General features: G+C 39.9%; 1 protein-coding gene across 3 annotated transcripts; it reads left to right on the top strand.

The window, feature by feature from the left end:
- The first annotated feature begins 12 nt into the window (after positions 1–12).
- Positions 13–19591, top strand: MFAP3 (microfibril associated protein 3). 3 transcript variants are annotated; one of them, XR_013966836.1, is made up of 5 exons: positions 27–66; positions 1175–1365; positions 11337–11801; positions 15020–17282; positions 17511–19591. XR_013966836.1 is itself a non-coding variant. In XM_080803773.1 (4 exons), the coding sequence occupies exons 3-4, from the start codon at positions 11507–11509 to the stop codon at positions 15811–15813; spliced, it is 1089 nt and encodes a 362-aa protein (XP_080659899.1). In that variant the 5' UTR covers positions 13–66; positions 1175–1365; positions 11337–11506; the 3' UTR covers positions 15814–17480. The 3 variants fall into 3 exon arrangements, 1 of the variants encoding a protein (XP_080659899.1); XM_080803773.1 differs by lacking the exon at positions 17511–19591 and having other exon boundaries at positions 13–66; positions 15020–17480; XR_013966837.1 differs by lacking the exon at positions 1175–1365 and having other exon boundaries at positions 38–66.
- Positions 19592–20291: the final 700 nt, after the last annotated feature.

The raw sequence follows: 20291 nt of genomic DNA, 5'->3' as shown, positions 1-20291 counted from the left end.
GCCTACTCGAGCGCACTTCCGGGTCAAGCCCCCGCTCGGGCCAGAGGGAACTGAGCTGCCAGTCTGGTAAGTGAGGATTCTGTTGGGGTCGTGCGAGAAGGTACTCGGGGTGCCAAGATATGGGTTTGAGCCGATGGGTCGGGGGCCAGCATGAAGGGAGCTAGGGTACTCCCGGTCCTTTTTGAAGGCCAGGCTTGAGCTGCAGTTCACCCATCGTCGGTTTCCTGAGCATCGGCTCCTTCCTAGGCATTCCCCTGGGGGCCCGGGACACACCGGCTTCCAAGCCGCCCCTGGCCCTGCTCCCAGGTAGTTGACATTCTGGGTCGAGGCAGACTGTAAACAAGTCAACAAGCAAACACTATTATCTGAAATAGTAGCTGGGGGGGAAGAGGGCGGGGAAGGCCTGAGTGGCTCAGTCGGTTCAGCCTGTGCCTTGGGCTCAGGTCATGATCCCAGTGTGTGGGGATGCAGCCCCACGTCTGGCTCCCTGCTCAGCAGGGAGCCTGCTTCTCCCTCTCTCTCTGCTCCTCCCCCCTGCTAGTGCTCGCTCATTCTCTCGCGCTCTTTCTCTCTGACAAATAAATAAAACCTTTTTTAAAAAATAAAAAGAAACAATAAACAAAATAGCAGTGGGGGGGGAGATGTTAGTGAGTACTTTAAAGAAAATTAAACAGCATAAAGTAATGGAACAAAGTGAGGGACTAATCCTTAGGAAAATCTTGAGGAGAGCATTCCAGGCAGAAGGAATAACCGGGCCTTAACAATGGTAAGAAACTTAGCAAGGTCAAGGGAAGAAAAAAAGGCCACTATTACTGGTGCAAAAAGAGGAAGGGGGATGAGACCAGAGGCTTAAATGGGCCAAATCTTACAGTGTCTATGAGCAGGACAAGGAGCTGGACTTCTATTTGGAGAACAATGGGAAACCATTGAAGATTTCTATGGGGAAGAGTGGTGTGCTCTTATTTATGATTTTAAGATTAAAACTGACCATCAGAAAGATGCATCTCTTAAGTTGTCTTTGAGCAATGAGAATGCATGAAACCCAGACTGAAAGCCAGAAAGAGAATTAGAGATACCTTCACTGTACAGATGTGAAAAACTAAGTCCCAGAGAAGTGAAGGGATTTGGTCTTTTTTTTTTTTTTTAAGATTTAATTAATTTATTTATTTGACAGAGAGACAGCGGGAGAAGGAATACAAGCAGGAAGTGTGGGGTAGGGAGAAGCAGGCTTCCCGCCAAGCAGAGCGGCTCGATTACAGGACCCCAGGACCAACAGGACCCCAGGACCACCACCCGAGCAGAAGGCAGACGCCTAACGACTGAGCCACACAGGTGCCCCAGGGATTTGGTATTTTAAGAACCCAGGTATGCCAACTCCATCTGTTGCCTTCAGGATTATCTTCTCAGTATTCATATGTAATAATTGTCACTTCCTAAAACCCTTCAGATAGTTTCCTTTGCTTTCCATGGTGCTTCTCCACACTTAAGGGCATCACTGTCATCTGGTAGCTTATTAAAAATGCCTATTTCAAAAAAAACCCCCCAAACTGTATAAATATAAAATAGGTAGTTTCCTCTGGTATTCTGTGGTAATGGAAATTGCATAGAATTTGGGGCTTAAATATGGAATCTCTGGTAAGTCACTTAACTGTGTCTTAATCTTATATTTAAAATGCTGTTGATAATAATTATAGCAGCAGTTTTCAAACATTTTGGTCTCAGGATCTCATTACCCTTTTGAAACATACTGAGAACATCAGGGAGTTAGTGCGTGTGACTTATATCTATCAGTGTTTACCATTTTAGGTATCAAAACAACTTTCAAAAATTTATGTATGATAATAAATTCATTACATGTTAACATGCGTAGCATTTCTATGAAGAATATTTTCCAAAACAAAAAAAATCATTAAGAATGGCATTGTTTGGGGCACATATGTGGCTCAGTCAGTTATGAATCTGACTATTGATTTCAGCTCAGGTCATGATCTCAGCCCACATCAGGCTCGGTGCTGGGCATGAAGTCTGCTTAAGATTCTCTCCATTTCCTTCTGCCCTTCCCTAATCACCCCCCACAACTTTTTCTTTTTCTCTTTCTCTCCCCATCCCCCTCTCCCTCTCCAAAAAATAAAAAAGATAAAGAATGACATTTTTCTAAGTCTTTTTAATATCTGGTTTAATAGAAGATAGCTAGATTCTCATATCTCCTGCGTTCATTCTCTTGTGATAGCACTCATCACATAGCATCTGGAAGATTGCACCACATTGTGTGAGAATGAGAGTGTAAAGGAAAATAAGATTCTGATATTACTATGAAAATCATTTTGAAAAAGTCTCAAAGATCCCAGGGGCCTCTGTACCACACTTTGAGAATCACTGGATTGCAATATTGTTATGACAATCAAAGGAAATAAGGGCTTAATTTGTAAGTCATTAAAACTATATGCACATTAAAAAGCCAGTGCCCAGGCCTTGCCCTTAGAGATGCCACATCAGTAAGCCTGTGTGGGACCAAGAAATATTCATCTTTAACAAGCACCACAGTTTAATTTGATATGTTTTCAAAAATTGCGATTTGAGAAAGCCAGTTAAAGGTCATATTCACTCTAGAGTGTTTTCCCCTCTAAAATTTTATACATAAAAGCTATATTTCCATATCTTCAAAAGTTGCCATTAACACTTTCCAGAGACCGAGACTCTGGAAAGTCAGCAAGAAGTTTGTGGCAAGTACCTTTCTAATGGCCAGGTTGATGAGCATCTGAATTCAGATCATTTAATCCAGTCCTATGCCAAAGACTGAGAAAGTTTTTAGACTCTGATCTGTAAGCTTACGGTCTTTTGGACAAATAGATACCTAATAGAAGAGAGAAACCAGTAAGTCTTACAATTGAGTACTCTCATTGTGCTAGGCAACTAACAGAGCAAAAGAAATTCATCCAAAATGAAGAGGATAAAGGTTGAGAGGGCTTCTTGAATAAAGTGAAATTTGAGTTCGATACTCTAGAGAGGGTGGAATTTCCACAGGAAGATTTGTGGGGAGGAGCAGGAAGTTTCTAACAAAAGGGACAATTAGAACGAGAACTTTAAAGTAAAAAGTCATTTGGAGAGATTACAGTAAAACAAGTGTAGTTAAGGCTTTGAGCCATGACAGAAAACTGGGAAGATTGTAAGATTTAAGCAAAGAAGGGAATGATAACGATAATCAGCCTCTAGATGAAGAAACGGATCATAGCTAATTGGTGACAGGTGTAACTAAAGACCAACCATCTAGATCCATTCATTCCTTCAATTCAACAAGCAATTATTCTGCACACAGACACCACTGGGCTTCCTCCGGCTATTTCTGTTCTACCAGTTGAATCTTCCTGGAAATTATGATGCCTGACCAAATCATAATTAAAATTATGATGCCTGATCTCTTGGGCAGTGGAAAATCAGTAGATCTTTAAATCATAAGGACTTTCTTGGATTTGTGTTTAGGGCCAGTTCTTAGAGAAGTGGTGTTGGGGTATAGTTAGTGAGACCCATTTAGAAATTAGAAGAATAGTGTGGTGCCCAGGTAAGGTAAAAGGACTGTGACTAGGGTGGGGACACAGTATGATTTAATTGAAAAGCATCTAGGAAGTAAAATAATAATAACAATAGCATGTATTTATAATGTACCCACATTAGTTCATCTAATGCTTGTAACTACCCTATGAGGTCATTACTGTTAATAACCTTATTCAGTAGATGTGAAAACTAAGGCCTCACAAGCCCACGACTTCATCCAGGAATAGGATCAGGCACTTCACACCATGCTCCTGACCAAGAAGCCTTGATGATCTTGTAACTTTGATCTTGCAAAACTAAGGAACTATATTGTATGGCTACCATCCAAGATATGTATATACTAGACAAATAGATCTGAAGGTGAGAATGAGAAGTTCTGTTCTAGTTATACTGAGTTTAATTTTTTAGACTATAGAGGGAAAAAAAGTGGGTAAGGAGATCATAAATCTAGACCCATTACATGCTATATCAAGTAGGTATTTTTATCATTTGCATTCAGTAGCTTCAATAAATGCTTATGGCAAAAGGGTATAAGTCACAGTTAATGGAAATGATCCTGAGTTTAAAACAAAGCTCCAGTAAATACAGAAAAAGGTGTTTTTCACAAAATATGTTGAAGTTTGAGCTCAGTGCCCAAATGCCAGATATGAAGTATGTGATGGTTCTAAGATACTACTGGGAGTGTAAGGGCTATTTTAATTAGGAACGTTTCAGAAAATGATCCTCAAAATGGTGATGTCTTTTGGGGTATTACTAACCTTTTTATGGTTCAGATCTCTATAATGCTGCTTGAGTATAACCAGAAGAGTTTTATGTTTGTTCTTTGCAAAGAATGGAGGAGTAATAATAATCTGCTCTTCATTTGCTTTTTCTCCCCCTTTCCAACTTGGAGTGCCACTTTGGTCCATTTGTGTGCCAGCCATAAGGGAGCTTCTCCATTTTCCAAATATAACAGTGCAGGCAGAGAAAAGTAGATAAGCTGTAAATACAACCTGGAACACATTTAATTATGGGGAATAAAGCATTAATATCCCAGTATACTTGAAACCAGTACCATCTGGGTATCCGTGTTTTTCCCCACTTTGTATTATCCCAGAACTATTTCTGCAAACAGCAGTTTCCTCAGCCAACTTAACATTGAGCTATGAGCACGGAAATCAGCTACATTACTTCCTTATTTACTTCTGTTGAGAATTGGAGCCGAATGGAAATATTTCTTCTCTCTAAAGTTGGCAGGAACAGCAACAAGGCAATCTGTTAGGGATGACAGCTTAGGGGCTTTTCTTTGTTCTTTGTTTCATTCTTTATTTTTCTTAGGATATAGCCAATATTTAGAATGATTCTATCGGGTAAAATCATCTACATTTCTGATTATTCATGATCCTAGAAGAGCTTGTGTTTTATTGTACCTAAAAGATGAAAAAGGAGTTGGATTAAATTTGAGTATCACTTTTCTGATTCTTATTAATGCTGAAGAAAGGTAATAAAACATTCTACCAAGTAACTTCACCCACAAGTTTAGCATAGCCCTTTTTAACTGTTTATAAGGTGGCACTTTGATTTTCCTTTTTGAACTCTTTCCTTTTAGCCTCAGATGTCAGCTGCAGCATTAAGAAATAGCTGTCTCAGTTGGTAGAGCTCACAACTGTTGATCTCAGGTCGTGAGTTCAAGCTCCATATTGAACATGGAGCCTACTTAAAAAAAAAAATTAGGAGGCATAAACTATTATGGAAAGCCCCAAAACTAGTGTGTAAATTCCTGAGGTATGAAACAGTATCCTAATACCTTGGGCATCCCTTGCAGCACCCATTACTTCATCTTCAGCATGATGGGCCCCTGATTTAGCTGAGCTGTTTGGAAATTATTACACCAGCCTGAACAGAATGGATATAGTCAATGTAATTTTTGTTGAAAGTAGCAAACTGATTCTGACACAAGGAAATTTAGGAAGAATAAATTTAGGAAGAATAGGAAGACCTATTCTGATTCCAAGGGTGATTTGTTCCTTCACTCTGTTTTCTGTCACTTTGTCACCTTCTCGGACCCATACCTTTGCCATTGTTTTCTCTCCCAGTTGCTTACCAGCCTCTTACTTCCAAGTGGATTGTGTTTCAGGAGCTCAGACTAGAAGTCTTTTGTGTTTGGGATGCCCATGGTATGAGTACAAAGTGCCCAGGCTGAGCCTTCCTTTTATTGACTGGAGGATAATATAGGACCTGTTGTCCTTCTGGCATAAAATCAGTGTACCAGGCTACTTCTGCCACCTTTGACCTAAGAGCAGTTTAAAAGTGTTCATAGTATTTTTCTAAACCCTGTCTTGTAGGCTCCTTTAAACTTCTAGTAGAGGCAAATGGTTGTGTCTCTACAGAGTAGGAACCGCAAATCTTGACCCCTTGGGTAGTTTGTGCACCGCACTCTGGTGGAGGAGAGGAAGTGGAAATCCATGATGAGGATTGCCTGGTAGTCACAGCCACAATTCAGTCACTTTTGCAAACCTAATCTTTTTTCTCCTACCTAACCATTTTTCCATTTCCTTTCTTGTTTTTACATTGCCTTAATTTTTGTGGTTTTAATTTTTAATGAAATTGTATAAAGATCTTTATTTCTTAAAAAAAAAAAAAAAAGTCATATTGGAGGGAGGAAGTAGAATTCTGTGAAGAGCCAGAGCAGCACTTTAGTGAGTCTTTCTCCTCCCCTCTGCTCCCCTCCCACTCCCTCCTTCTACTTTCCATTCCCCTCTCTTCTTTTCACCTTCTCTTTCCCTTCTGCATCCCTGTGGTCCTGTGTCTCTGCTTCTCTTTATATGTGGCCTGAACCTGACTGCATCAGCTCCTTCTCTTTCTCAAATGGCCCTAACCCACTGTGTCGCAAATCCAAATTCCAATATCAAAGCTTCTGATTAGTTTACTTGGCAAAAGGTTGACTTCCTCCTGGGCCCCAGAACATAGAGGTAGATCTCAAAAAAGGGAAAGGTAAGTTAGGCACATCACAACAAAGATTTTTTACCATGAACTCAGAATTCACACAAACAATGTAATATATCATGGTTGGACTCCCTACTTCAGTTTACAGTGCCTGTTTGATCCATATTATTACTTATTTGCAATGAGCAAAAGAAAAATGTGAAATTTAAAATTACAGATTGAAATTAATAATTTCTTCCCTCGAAGATTTTTAAATGGTTGCATAGTATTCTGAGTAGAGGTGTTCTGTTTATCTTAAATAATAGTTTTATTGTCAGATGTAAAGTTTTAGAGTGTCTAAAAGGACAATCAGCAATAGTAAGTAAAGGTTATTCAGTATTTACTATTGCCAGACCCTGTGTTTTATATAGTTTCCTTCAAACCTCACAACAGTCCTGTAGAACAAGCACTATTATTTGCCCTATTTTAAAGATGAGGGGACTGAGGCACAGGAAGATTAAGTCATTTACAAAAGTTGCAAGGCTGATTAAAGTCCATCAGGATTCAAATCCAGGAAATCTGGCTCTAAGGATTGTACCTTGAACTTCTCTGCTACCCTGCCTTTCTCAGAGTCCTACAATTCCCCTGATCCAGAATAATCTAAGTCCAGAATGGAATGTGAGTGATAGTTCTCTCTTCTTGGAAGTGTTCAGACAGTTTGCAGTGCTATTGGAGAGGAAATAAGGAAGTATAGATAGTCATAGTCTCTGGGTGCCAACCCATGGACCCTCAGCCTCAGAATCATCCCAGGAGCTAATTAACACCATAAATTCCGAAGTCCAAGTCCAGAGATTCTTATTCACTAGGGCTAGTGTGGATCACAGGAATGTATATTTTTAACAAGCTCCCTGGATATTAGTAGTCAACCTGGGCTTGGTAATCATTTATCCCCACTATTATCTTCTAGGACAAGATGGTGAATGAAGATTTTGGGAGTTGGGGTTGACTCAAGGACTGCCTTTAGGCATTATGCCTCTAAAGTTCTCCGGAGATCGTTAGCATTGGCTGTCCCAATATAATAAGCACTAGTAAATGCATGTCAGTTTGAATAATTACAATCCCTACTGCATAACATTCTTCACTTTACAAAGGTATATCACATGCTTTATCAGATTTAAACTAATTTCCATGAGTAAATATTTATTGAACATGTGCTAGTTTTGAAGTATAGCAACAAAAAATATAGCCCCTATGCTTTAGGAACTCCTAGGTGAGATGGGGTGGACCTCCAAGCAGTACGGAGCAGCACATCCCGGAGCCGGTGAGTAGTGTAATGGTGACAGCTACCGGAAGTGTGGGGAAAAGCCAGCCAGCATCCAGGTATCCTCTGGACCTCGTGGGAGGGAGAGCCAGGACTTGAGAGGAGACTCAGGGAAGCTGCAGGAAGGAATTCCACACAGCAGCAACATTGCCAGGACCCCGCTTGCCCCACAGCCCTCTCATATGGAGGCTGTTTATTCTTCCAAAGCTCCTGCATCTCAGCAGGGAGAGAAAGTCCATTTTTTTCTATTTCCAGTGTCTTCTCCTCTAGCTGCCTTGATCTTGGTGGGCATTCCCATTCCGACTCTTGAGCCTCCACATTCTTTGACCTCTTCTTGTTGCACAGCTATCTCCTTCACTCACTTCTGCCTCCCACTCCACTTCTGAAGTCTACCCCCAGATGTGCTGTTGGCCCAGACTCCTCCCCTCCAGATCAGGAATCAGACCCAGCGCTCTGGCCACCCCTTCTCATTACCAGACTTGTAGCTTTTTTTTCCTGAACACCTAACCAGTGATCCCTCTGCTTTTCCCTCTGTCCCCTTACTAGGACACTTCTCTTCCGTTCTCGGTTCCTTTTATCCCTCAAGTACCGTTGCAACCTCACTTTCTCAAGGCGGCTGTCTGTGACACAGGCTGCTCCCGATATTTGGCACTACTGTAGCATCCTGTACTTTACTTCGGGCAGCAGTTACCATATTTTGCATGTGTTTTTAGTTAGTGTCTGTGTCCTGTGCCAGACTTAGCTCCATGAAGGCAGAGACAGTGTCCTCATACAATAGGTTGGCAGATAGAAAGTGCTCAGTATAGTATAAATGAAAATGTATAACTGCTAGTCTAAAATTGTTGTTCTGGGGCGCCTGGGTGGCTCAGTTGGTTAGGCGTCCAAGTCTTTTTTTTTTTTTTTTTTTTTTAGATTTTATTTATTTATTTGACAGAGATCACAAGTAGGCAGAGAGGCAGGCAGAGAGAGGAGCAGGCTCCCCGCTGAGCAGAGAACCCAATGTGGCACTCGATCCCAGAACCCTGGGATCACGACCTGAGCCGAAGGCAGAGGCTTTAACCCAGTGAGCCACCCAGGCGCCCCGAGCGTCCAGCTCTTGATTTCGGCTCAGGTCACGATCTCAGGGTCATAAGATTGAGCCCTGCTTGGGGCTTCCAGCTGAGTGTGGAGCCTGCTTGAGTGAGATTCTTTTCTCCCTCTCCCTCTGCACCTTCCCTGCTCACATGCACACTCCCTCTCTGAAATGAAATGAAATGAATTGAAATAATAAAACTGTGGTTTTGACTCAGTGGTAGAATAGGTAGGGAAGAAGAGGATGATGGTAGGTTAAGCAATGAGGGGGCACCTGGGTGGCTCAGTGGGTTAAAGCCTCTGCCTTCGGCTCAGGTTATGATCCCAGGGCCTGGGATCGAGCCCCGCATCGGGCTGTCTGCTCAGTGAGGAGCCTGCTCCTCTCTCTCTCTGCCTGCCTCTCTGCCTACTTGTGTTCTCTGTCTGTCAAATAAATAATAAAATAAAATCTTTGGGGAAAAAAAAGATCTTAAAAAAAAAGAAATGAGGTAGTATTAGAATAAAGTAGAGTTGTGGATGGTTTATTTGTTTTATTTTTGTTTTCCTGACAGAGAGGAGGCCCCCAGCTCAGAGCCTTTAGCAGACAGCAGTTAATGATACTGCTTTGTTTTCGTCGTATTTCTGTGTACAGTTACTTATATTTACAGATGTAATATAGACTTCCCTTTTGAAATAAATGAAAGTAAAATAATGAGTTGACTTAATAAAAAGCAAAAAAAAAAAAAAGTCATGCCAATAGAAGAAATGAATGAAACTGGGAAAATGCTGACTTGGCTACAGCTACAGGAACTCATTATCGAAATTCTAGGGAAGACCTAGAGCACTTTTCAGCAGTCATTTCCTCTCACACTTGGGAAGCAGTAGTCTAGAATAAAGGACAAAAGTTTTGTCCACCAATTATATTTATTGTACTGAAAAAGAACTTAGGAGCTTACATGTGTCAAGCTCCAAGCATGGTGCCTGGCTAACGGCAGTCATTTACTAAGTGTTCTTTCCATTGTTTCCACTCGCCACTCTGGCCCAATAGAGGCCAGGATTCCCTACTAACATACAGTATAATTAAAAGGAGCAAGTCACTGTAAAGTGAATGAGTTAGATCATTTCTGAAATCCCCTCCAATGCCCAAGTTCTTTGTTTCCTGTAGTGTCATTTTAGTTGGGTTTGGGGAGGAAATAGAAATAAACACATGTGTTCAATCAACTATGTATAACAAAGTCTGAAGTCTTTTGTTTTACCCTAAATAGTCCACTCTTATATTTTAAAGATATAGCAAGATAAAGAAGATTATTATTATCATTCAACCATCCTTTCAAGGGCTAATGAAAATTAAATGACATTTACAGCTTACTGTGATTCAGACTTTGAGGGATTTAATGGCTAAATACAATGATCCACTGCTTTTTATGTTCTGTGATCAAGCAGCCTTCATGTAAGTACAAAGGCGAGTCATTTCCAAAACTAATTATTTTGGGCCATTATAGGAAATAAAGCTAGGCATTTCATCCTATCTTTTACAGAAATAGAAGTTGAAATTTTTCTTTGAGAGTCACTGATTTAAAAGAGGAATCAGATTATCAGGAAGATGGTCATAATCACATAAACTCTTACACTGGGATATTTTGTTCTTTGTTCGTGGTATTTTATCTGTCTGGCACTCTTTCCCTGTGGTTTATATTTGCATTTCTACCAACTAGACATAGAAGATGTCAGTTCCTCCCTGAGCTGATTTTGCAGACTGTGAGCTAAAATTTGGTGTTCTCACAAACTTAAAAATACTGTATTTTGTCTCTTGATACTGAAGAAACTGTTAAAGGAAAATGCTTTTGTCCAACAGCCTTCCCCAAGAGGGGGGTTCTAAAGCCTCAGAAGTCAATAACTGTTTATGTGTATATAGTAGTGCAGTTTTCTTTCTGATAATAAAACAAACAGAAAACTACCTTAAGTATCCCTGCATTATTTAAAGCTAATATATTATGTACTTGGATTGCTCAAATTTTGAGCTCCGTGATTATGATCGTGATGTATCAGTTGATTTATATTATTGATATAGTAACAGATGGTAATGGTGCAGGTTGAAATAAAAGATCATTAAGCAAAATATTTGAGCCTTCATTGAATCCCTGTTGCATAAGATTTGTCAGAATAAAATAGAAGCATAGTCTTTCAGAACTAGAAGAGTCTTTAGAGAGGTCTCATCTAGTCTCATTTGACAGATGAGAAAACGGCCAAGGGAGAATGCTACTTGCCAAGGTCTTAAAACTTGTTAGTAGCACAGCCGGGAGAATCTAGGTCTGTCTGCAGTTTCCTAATTCAGTGCTCTTTCTGCTTTCTCTTTGTGAGATTTTTAGGCGGTGTTCTTTCTCTTTTGCTCTCTGATGTCAGCACCAATTATTCTAATCAATTTCACATCTATGCATTTCTAGAACATAAGAGTTTCACCCCATTATGAGTCTTTGTTGGTTAAACTTTATATCTGGCTTTCTTTTAGGTTGGTCTCCACTCACATCTTTTAATTTTGAAGATTTCAAAATACGCCTGAATCTCCCACTTTTTTGGAAAACTCCCAGTATCAAGCAATAAATTACCCACCGTGCTCCTGTTATAGAATACAAGCTTTTGAGTTCTCCAAACCTAAACAAAATTTCCTCCCATTTTTCCATGAAGCCACATTGTTATCTGTTCACTTTAGTGTTGAGTGTTACTGTGCCAGCAGCTTTTGTTTTGGAAGATGTAAGCTTCAACCAAATAGCCCCCCGGGGAGCAAATCATAGTTCCTTCAATTCATCATTTCCTCCAAGCTTTGAGCTCTCAGCAGGTTCCCACTCAGGGGACGATGTCATCATAGCCAAAGAGGGAACTAGTGTTTCACTCGAGTGTCTTCTCACAGTCAACCACTATGAAGATGTCCATTGGTACAACTCAAAAGGACAGCAGCTGGATGGCAGAGGCAGAGGTAACTATGCCAGGGTATAATTAATCAAAATTACTCATTTCCTATTACTTCTCACTCCTTGGTTTGATGGCATATGCAACAAGGAATCTCAATGATGAGGTACCAGAGTATGGTTAAAACTTTTGAAAAGCCTGGAATGTTATAACTATGAGAAAAAGCAAAATAATTATAATTACTTAACCAGAAGAAGAAAGAAAAAGAATAGTTATAAATTTAAAAGGTGTTCACATGATGACAGGAAGCTATTGTCTCTCCTGCTGGTGAGCTGGTTTCCTTCTTCATTGAAGGTAGACTCCGTCAGGACTGCTGCAGATAGCTGTGCAGGCTGTGCACTGCACAACCCCATTCACCTAGACTATAATGTGAATAATACAGTGTGATGGCCCTTTGTGAATACAGGAGGAAGGGTTGTGGCTAGACTTAAGTAAATTTCTCATAAATTTTAAAATTTTGTTTGGAAATGAGTCACTAAAAATTTTAGAGGAAATCCAGGATGGTGTGTTTTGTTTTCTTTTGTTTTGTTTTTCCCCAGGACGGTTTTTAAAAGATTTTATCTCTGTGCATAAAACTTTAAGTCCATCTGAGAATTAGAAGGGCACTGAGAAGGAGCTCTATAAACCCTTCCAGCAGAGTTTTTTTTCTATGCTATACCTTAATTAACTTGAAAACAGGAGAGCTTCTCTTGTACCTTTGCCTCTCAGTCTTAAAAATCACCCGGATGTAATAATGCACCAAGGTCTCCTTTTTGATAGGCCTTTATTTGATTTTGCTGTTTGTGAACCTGTGACCACATGCTAATCAGAACATTATTTCCATAGCTAATATTCTGCTAGAAATTTTTGAAGACTACTTATATTAATGTACCTCAAAAAGAAATCACCGTGAAAAATCAATGGGATAAAGATTAAATTCTGGTATACTCCTAAGCTACACTTTCAGGAAAGGCCCTTCTTGCCCTTTTTGCTAGAAAGATAGTCTAACCTCTTGGAATACAAAGCATATTTGGTTATTCATATTAGAATGGAAAACAGAAAAGGAGACAGATGGTGTTTTCTTCTAAAGTATATGCTAAACGTTTTAACTTTGTATAAACTGAGTTAACTGGCCACCAGGGGTTTTAAGAGTTTAAGTTGTTAGAACAGAATATTTTTAATCAGCTTCTTAAGAATATGGATCTTTTGAGTCAGAATCTCTAGAGTAGTGCCCAGAATATATATATATATATATTTTTTTTTTTTTTTAAAGATTTTATTTATTTATTTGTCAGAGAGAGTGAGCACAGGCAGACAGAGAGGCAGGCAGAGGCAGAGGGAGAAGCAGGCTCCCTGCTGAGCAAGGAGCCCGATGTGGGACTCGATCCCAGGACGCTGGGATCATGACCTGAGCCGAAGGCAGCCGCTTAACCAACTGAGCCACCCAGGCGTCCCCAGAATATATATTTTGAATATGACTTGGGGTTTCACATTTGGACTCAATGATCTCAACTCTTACTTCCTTTGGGCTCTACGATCCTGACCAAACACATCTGAGATTTGAATTATTCAGTCGGTGTGATCATTACAGACTGACCACATCAACAAAGCATTGGTTAGGATGAGACCAACCAAGTGGAATGGCAGTTTCATCTTCCTTTTTGCCTTTAATTTGAAAACCACTAACATCTGTCATCGATGCTTTCAGTAGCAGCTCTGGAAAACTGCATTAAATTTTATGCATCTCCAGTGAGAGGAGTTTAAAGAGCCTGTCAGTTTAGTATAAGGTTCATAAATCTTGAGCTATTAGCAGCAAGTAAGCTAGAGAGTTTACATTGCGGTGGTATTACAGTGGTTGATGAATGGAGTGTATGTACTTCATCATACCTTGGATTCATAGGAAAGCCTTTCCATGGCTCCAAATTCATAGAACAGAAGCTTGTGGAATAATGAATATATTCCATAACTATATATTTTCCTCTTTGTTTTTACATTAGTGAAGAGAGTGAAGAGATGGCTCTTAAATATAACTATAGAATTTAGATAAATTTCCATGATAATAAAAATGGACATAATCCAGAATGCTTACTAATGGGTGTACCATTAAAATAATCCAGAACCATAGAATCTCAGGGATGAAAGAGATCTTGAAGATTTCTTAACTTCAGCTTCTTAAGATTAGGCGCTCAGGTGGCACTTAACAAGCAGTTCCCCAGCCTCCTCCAGGACAACACCTCTAGTCACTGGGACTCTGCCTATACCCCAGGTTAGCCTGTCCATCCCATCTTTGAATGACTTTTGTAGTTTAAGTACAGGATATACTGAGAATTGACCACAAACAGAATTGCGTGGGCAGAGCCAAGTTACTAAAGGGTGTTGAATCAAGGTGGGTGGTCTGTAGGCTTTGCTTTTCATACTCTTAGATACTTTTGTGTACATGTTCCCTGAGTGCAGGTACCTTTGTATAAGGAAGACAGGCAGCATGTCTTAGTTTTAAAACAGAACGCAAAGATCCTTTAGGCATCTTAAGGGCAACTTTATTCTCTTTGCCAAGCAGCTTGTTTGCCCTGACTTGTGACACATACCTTTTGGCTTGTGCTTTAGTTACTCTTGCCAGAAAGTCAATATAACATCAACAAACCTTTTCTAACAAAACAAATTAAATGTGCAACCCATGCCAGATGAACCAGTTAGTAGTTGAAACTAAATTCAACTAAATTGGTAGCGTTGTTTGTTTTGTTTTTTAAATTTTTGTCTCGTTATCAAAAGTAAACAAATACAGTTAAATAAGAAAACATAAATCACTCAACCCATTACCCCAGAAAAAACTGTTGTTTGGTATTTCTGAGGCATTTCCTTCTAGGATATGAAAATGTATAGGTTAGAGATGTAGTATACACACACACACACACGCACATACTTTTTTTTTTTTTTAAAGATTAGTCACTTAGCATCATATAGATATACCTATCTCCCTGAAAAGCTTGTTATGTCTAGCTGTGAAATGTAGCTATGGTTCATGTCAGAGAGGAAGATTTCTTTTTAACGTCCAGACTGTTTAAATTCCTACTCTGGACATAAAAGTCTGCCCTTTCTTCTATGATGCAAACAAGTAGAAGAACTTAAGAGATGAGTTGAAGTAAAGTACTCTCATGAAGAGGTGGCAAATTTATGGTAAGGCAGTTGGCTTGTTCAGTCATAATATTCTTTATGCGGTAATTTTTTTTATTTCTGTTGGGTTATCAGGTGGAAAATGGTTGGTTTCTGATAACTTCCTGAATATCACCAGTGTAGTCTTTGATGACCGAGGGCTCTATACATGTTTCGTCACGTCTCCAATTCGTGCCTCCTACTCTGTCACCCTGCGTGTTATCTTCACCTCGGGAGACATGAGTGTCTACTACATGATTGTGTGCCTGATTGCCTTTACAATCACCCTCATCTTGAATGTCACACGGCTCTGCATGATGAGCAGCCATCTTCGTAAGACTGAGAAGGCTATCAATGAATTCTTCAGGACTGAAGGGGCTGAGAAGCTTCAGAAAGCCTTTGAGATCGCAAAGCGCATCCCTATCATCACCTCAGCCAAGACTCTGGAGCTCGCCAAAGTCACACAGTTTAAGACCATGGAGTTTGCCCGTTATATTGAAGAACTGGCAAGAAGCGTCCCTCTTCCACCCCTTATTCTAAACTGTCGGGCCTTCGTTGAGGAGATGTTTGAGGCTGTGCGAATGGATGACCCTGATGACATGGGAGAAAGAATTAAAGAGAGACCTGCCTTGAATGCTCAAGGTGGCATCTATGTCATTAACCCGGAGATGGGCCGGAGTAATTCACCAGGAGGAGATTCAGATGATGGTTCTCTGAATGAACAAGGCCAGGAGATAGCGGTTCAGGTTTCTGTCCACCTTCAGTCAGAAACCAAAAGTATTGATACAGATTCTCAAGACAGCAATCGTTTCAGCCCACCTGATGACATAGGATCTGCTGAATCAAACTCTTACTCCAAAGATGGGACATATGAAAGCCATCAGTTGTAAGCTTTGCCAGTACCTACAAAAACAGCTCTCACAAAAGGAACCTGTTTTGTGCGGGGAATAACATCTTTACCAAAAGATAACTGGGGTTTCCCCCTCATTAATATTAAGCACATCAGAATGTGAATTATTGCCAAAATCTTTGTAAAAATTCAGTGTTTTTCATATCTGATATTTCTCAGTCATTTTCCTCAAGCTTGATTAAATGACATATGTTAAGATTTAAAGACGCTTGAGAGAGAAACATAATGAACAAAGTACCACATTAACAGTTCCATGACTTCTCTTCTGGTCATGGTTCTTCCAGTGGTTAGGGCTACCACTTAATGGGAGGCCTCAGTTTTCCCACCAGTAAGATAAGGGATTTGCATTAGATGGTAAGTCATTTCTAGCCCTATAACTTCTTACCTGTCCCCGTTAAACCGCCAGAATCATCAGCACATCTTGAAGTAAACCCTTTCTTAGACTTTAAGTCCCTTCTTATGGAAAGGATCAAGCTGAGACTTTATTTTGTGATTTAGGTTCCCACACCAATGCCATAGTGCATAGAGGTATGGGTGGTTTTCAGATGTTTTGCCATGTGGAGTGTGCAATTATATGTGCTAGGGTGGGTCTCTTTAGTGTAGCCAGTGTCTGTGTTGTTACACAGTTATCAGGGAGCTAACTGTTCATTAATAAACTACTTTCCATGAGTAAATTGGTCCTTTTGGGGGATATATCATGTCTTTTTAACTTACTGAAGTACCATTTAGTTCATTGAACTGGCAGTGATTTCCCAACTGATCTCCAAAAGTGAGCAGTTTGTTCTTAAGGAATAATGTTTTCAGTGCTTCTAGAATAAGAAACAATGTCAAATCATCTATCTATCTCTGGCAGATCATGGATTTTTGACATTTCTGTTAATAGAATTTCTCAGGCTTTCCCTTTTTGAAAGTACTGGACTCCATAAGAGGTTTCTATGTTTGGGATCCCATTCCAGGGGGAAAATTCAGAGCTGGGTTCATCTTTAGACTTTTGTCAACACTCTTGGCCTCCTTGATCATTAATATGGTGCTAAAGGCTGCATGCCTCATTAACTGGTTTATTTTGTTTATATTTTGTTGTTAAGGTTTTTATTTCTGTGTACTTCAGATATAGAATTCTGAGCTAGGGCTGCTTTTGTGGTCTTTCTTAAAAGCACTAACCTGAGCTGAGATTAGGTAATGGTGTGTGGTATATATGAATATATTAAATAAGTAGGCATAGATATAGGTACCAGTAGATAGGTTTATATTCACACACAAATGTTCTAGATATAAAGAGGGAGAAAAATTATGGATGATGCCACCTGATTCAACTATGTATAATGAACACTTGAGACAGTATTTCTTGCCTGGCTGAGGCCTGATATATAATAGAATTGTAAATATTCTTCAGAATAATTTCTTCAGCTACAGGAAGCTTGGTGTCATATGATTTTTAAGAAGTTGGCAGTGGAGGGGCGCCTGGGTGGCTCAGTTGTTAAGTGGCTGCCTTCAGCTCAGGTCATGATCCCAGGGTCCTGGGATCGAGCCCCACATCTGGCTCCCTGCTGGATGGGAAGCCTGCTTCTTCCTCTCCCATTCCCCCTGCTTGTGTTCCTGCTCTCTATCTCTGTCTCTCTCTCTGTCAAATAAATAAATAAAACCTTTAAAAAAAAAAAAAAAAAAAGAAGTTGGCAGTGGAGCTCCATTTGGTGCTTGATGTTTCTTCATTTGGCTTCTGATTATTGAAGCCTTACTTGAACTAGAGGTTCCTGAGGGAAATGCTCAGAAGTGGTTTTATGACGATTATAATTTAAGGTTTCAAATGGAGGAAGGCAAGGAAATAGAGAACGTAACCAGGTAGAGCTCACACCTCCCTTTGTCCAGGCTTATCGCAAGTAATACATCTCTTCTGGAGAGCGTGAATGAATCAGTGTGCAGTTTTATCAGATGGCATTATGGATAAAGATGATAATGCTGCCTTTTCTGTCTCTCAGGCTGTTTCCATGGAAACCTCCAGAGCCAAACAAAAGCTACCAATCATTTAACCAAAGCTTGCCTTGGCTCGTAGACCTGCGTGTCTTTAAGGAATAATGTTTTCATACGGTTAGCTATGAGAGCAAGGGCTCTTCACCATACCCTAGATTACAGAACACTTTTTCCCTTCCCAGGCTGTTTCTCTTAGAAAATTAAAAATGCTAAAAATCTCTTGTCTGAGGTCTGTTCCCTGACCATCCCTCAGATCTTTGGATAGTAGTTCCAGCCCTGTCCCAGTGTAGTGAGTTCGGGGTCATTTCTTAGAATGTAGCTTCTCACATTAAAGAAAATGGATTTATCCCACATTCTCACAATGGACGTGAGTGTTTGGAACCTTAGGTAAACATATTTAAAGGTCAGAGTCCTTGGAAAGGGGACTTCGGAAAAATAGAAGAACTAATGAAAAAAATCTAAGCTTGCATGATATTGTGTAACTATAGGCTACTCCAGTGTGTCCTGGTTGAATTACTTCAGAAACATAATGGTGACTTAATTTGGAGGCCAAAATAACTGGATTATTTTGAATTTTCCTGTTTATGGTGCCACTGATAAAGTCAAAATTTAATTGGAGATGGTGTTACTTTCTGAAACTACTTTCCAAGAGGAAGAAAACCACACATTATTATTTTCTGTATCTAATCAAATACTTTTCATATGTAATTAATAGTTTCATGTTATCGTTTTTATAAAATCCTTAACCTTTTGAACTTAAGTCTAAAAGTCTTTTGACAATAACTGTGGTGTAATTAATCTTCTGTTTCACTGGATTTTATAGTTAGTAAAAATGCCTTTACTCAGCAATTGTGTTTCAATAGACCTGTCATCTCATTTATAAATTTTGTATTGTAACTTAATGAGCCTTATTGTCCTTATGAAACGAAACGGTGGCTTTGTGAAATAAATTTACCAAAAATACATATGTAGACATTTTTATAGATTCCTTGCCAGCTGATAACCAGAACAGGCATCTTTTGAGCTGATACCTGACTTGAGTTTTAGGTAGTTTGATAAGCCTATCCTCAAAGTCGCATCTGTTCTGATAGTTAAATTCTTGATTCAGGACCAGTGAGCATTTGTGTTTCTCCCAACTACCCTGGTATAAATACCTTAGGAGTTGTTGATTTGGAACAGTTGTGAAAAGGTTCCTGGCTTCTTCGCCTCACTTAACATGTATTTTGAAGTCAAAGCATGCTGCTTTCTGTTTGGTCCTCCAGCCTCGTGAACCTCTTGGTGCATTCCTCTCCACACCCTGCATGTAGTTTTACCCTAGATCAGACTCTGTCTCCCGGGTCCCAGAATAGCATGGGAGCATGGCATGCTTGTTTTCCAGAGCACAGCCGGTCATGGGTGCTAGCCCTGTCTCCACACACCAGCACTTACAACACAAGTATATGATATCTCCTGAGTCACTGGTAAGAGAACACAACCTTGTCTTATCTAGCCCAGGAATTTTGAAAATGCTCAGCTTTATACATAAACTCCTAGGTTCTCAACACATTTCATTAAAGTGAGTGTTATCTGGTATGGTTCAGGTGACATTTAAATGGACACCATTCTAATGAACACTTTCATTATGATTTTGTCCTTTCTTTTAAAAGTCATGCTTGAATATATTTATCGAATGTTCAGTGGACTATTATTTCATTTGTCTGAAATCTTCTACTGAGTATATATTCATTTTTATGTGTGATGGAATTTTATGTTAACGATTTCAAACAGGAGTAAATTTGAATTCAACTTGGGTTCTTCCATGGCTGCGCATTTTTATTTTATAGATATTTAGTGAGCATCCATATGTTTTTGGTGCTATGGGCCATACTGAGATGGATATCTTGCCTGCAGTTACCATGAGGAGGCAGTTAGCAGGCCCAAGTGCACCAAGTTTTCACTTGTGAGGTAGAGCATTCCTGGCAAAGGCCTAAAGAGGATTTAGCACATGTTTTGGAAAACACAATTAGTATATAAAGTCTGATGAGATTTGGCATATAGGAGGGGTACCTGTGGTACGAGCAAAGGCCCGCAGTGCCATGGGAGTGAAGGACGATGATGGAAAAGCACAGGAACTCAGGAGACAGGCAAAGGGAGCAGGTAACGCTACAACTCATCACCTAAAAACCACAGATCTTTCATTCTTAGAATGAAAACCTAGTTTCTTTGTCCCTATGGCAAAATATCACTGGACTTGGGAGTCCCGATTCCACCGCTAGCCATGTATAAATGTGACTTGGCCTCTTTGGACTTGAGAATGGAGGTGATGATACCTACCTCACTAAATTAACATGGGCGTTCAATAAAGCAACACATCAGAAACACTGTGCTAGCTGTAACATGCCAATAGAGGGTAAGGGGTCAATAATCGTGCATTCAGAGCATCAGCTTTGTTAGCAGCCATGACTGGTTGTGTTTGGAGTCAACTAAAACTTCCTCCAGATCTCTCTCAGT

Source organism: Martes martes (genome assembly GCF_963455335.1).
Source record: "Martes martes genome assembly, chromosome: 5".
Classification (NCBI taxonomy): Eukaryota; Metazoa; Chordata; class Mammalia; order Carnivora; family Mustelidae; genus Martes; species Martes martes.
The sequence above is the reverse complement of the archived record's forward strand: the minus strand, read 5'-3'. Positions and strand labels throughout refer to the sequence as shown.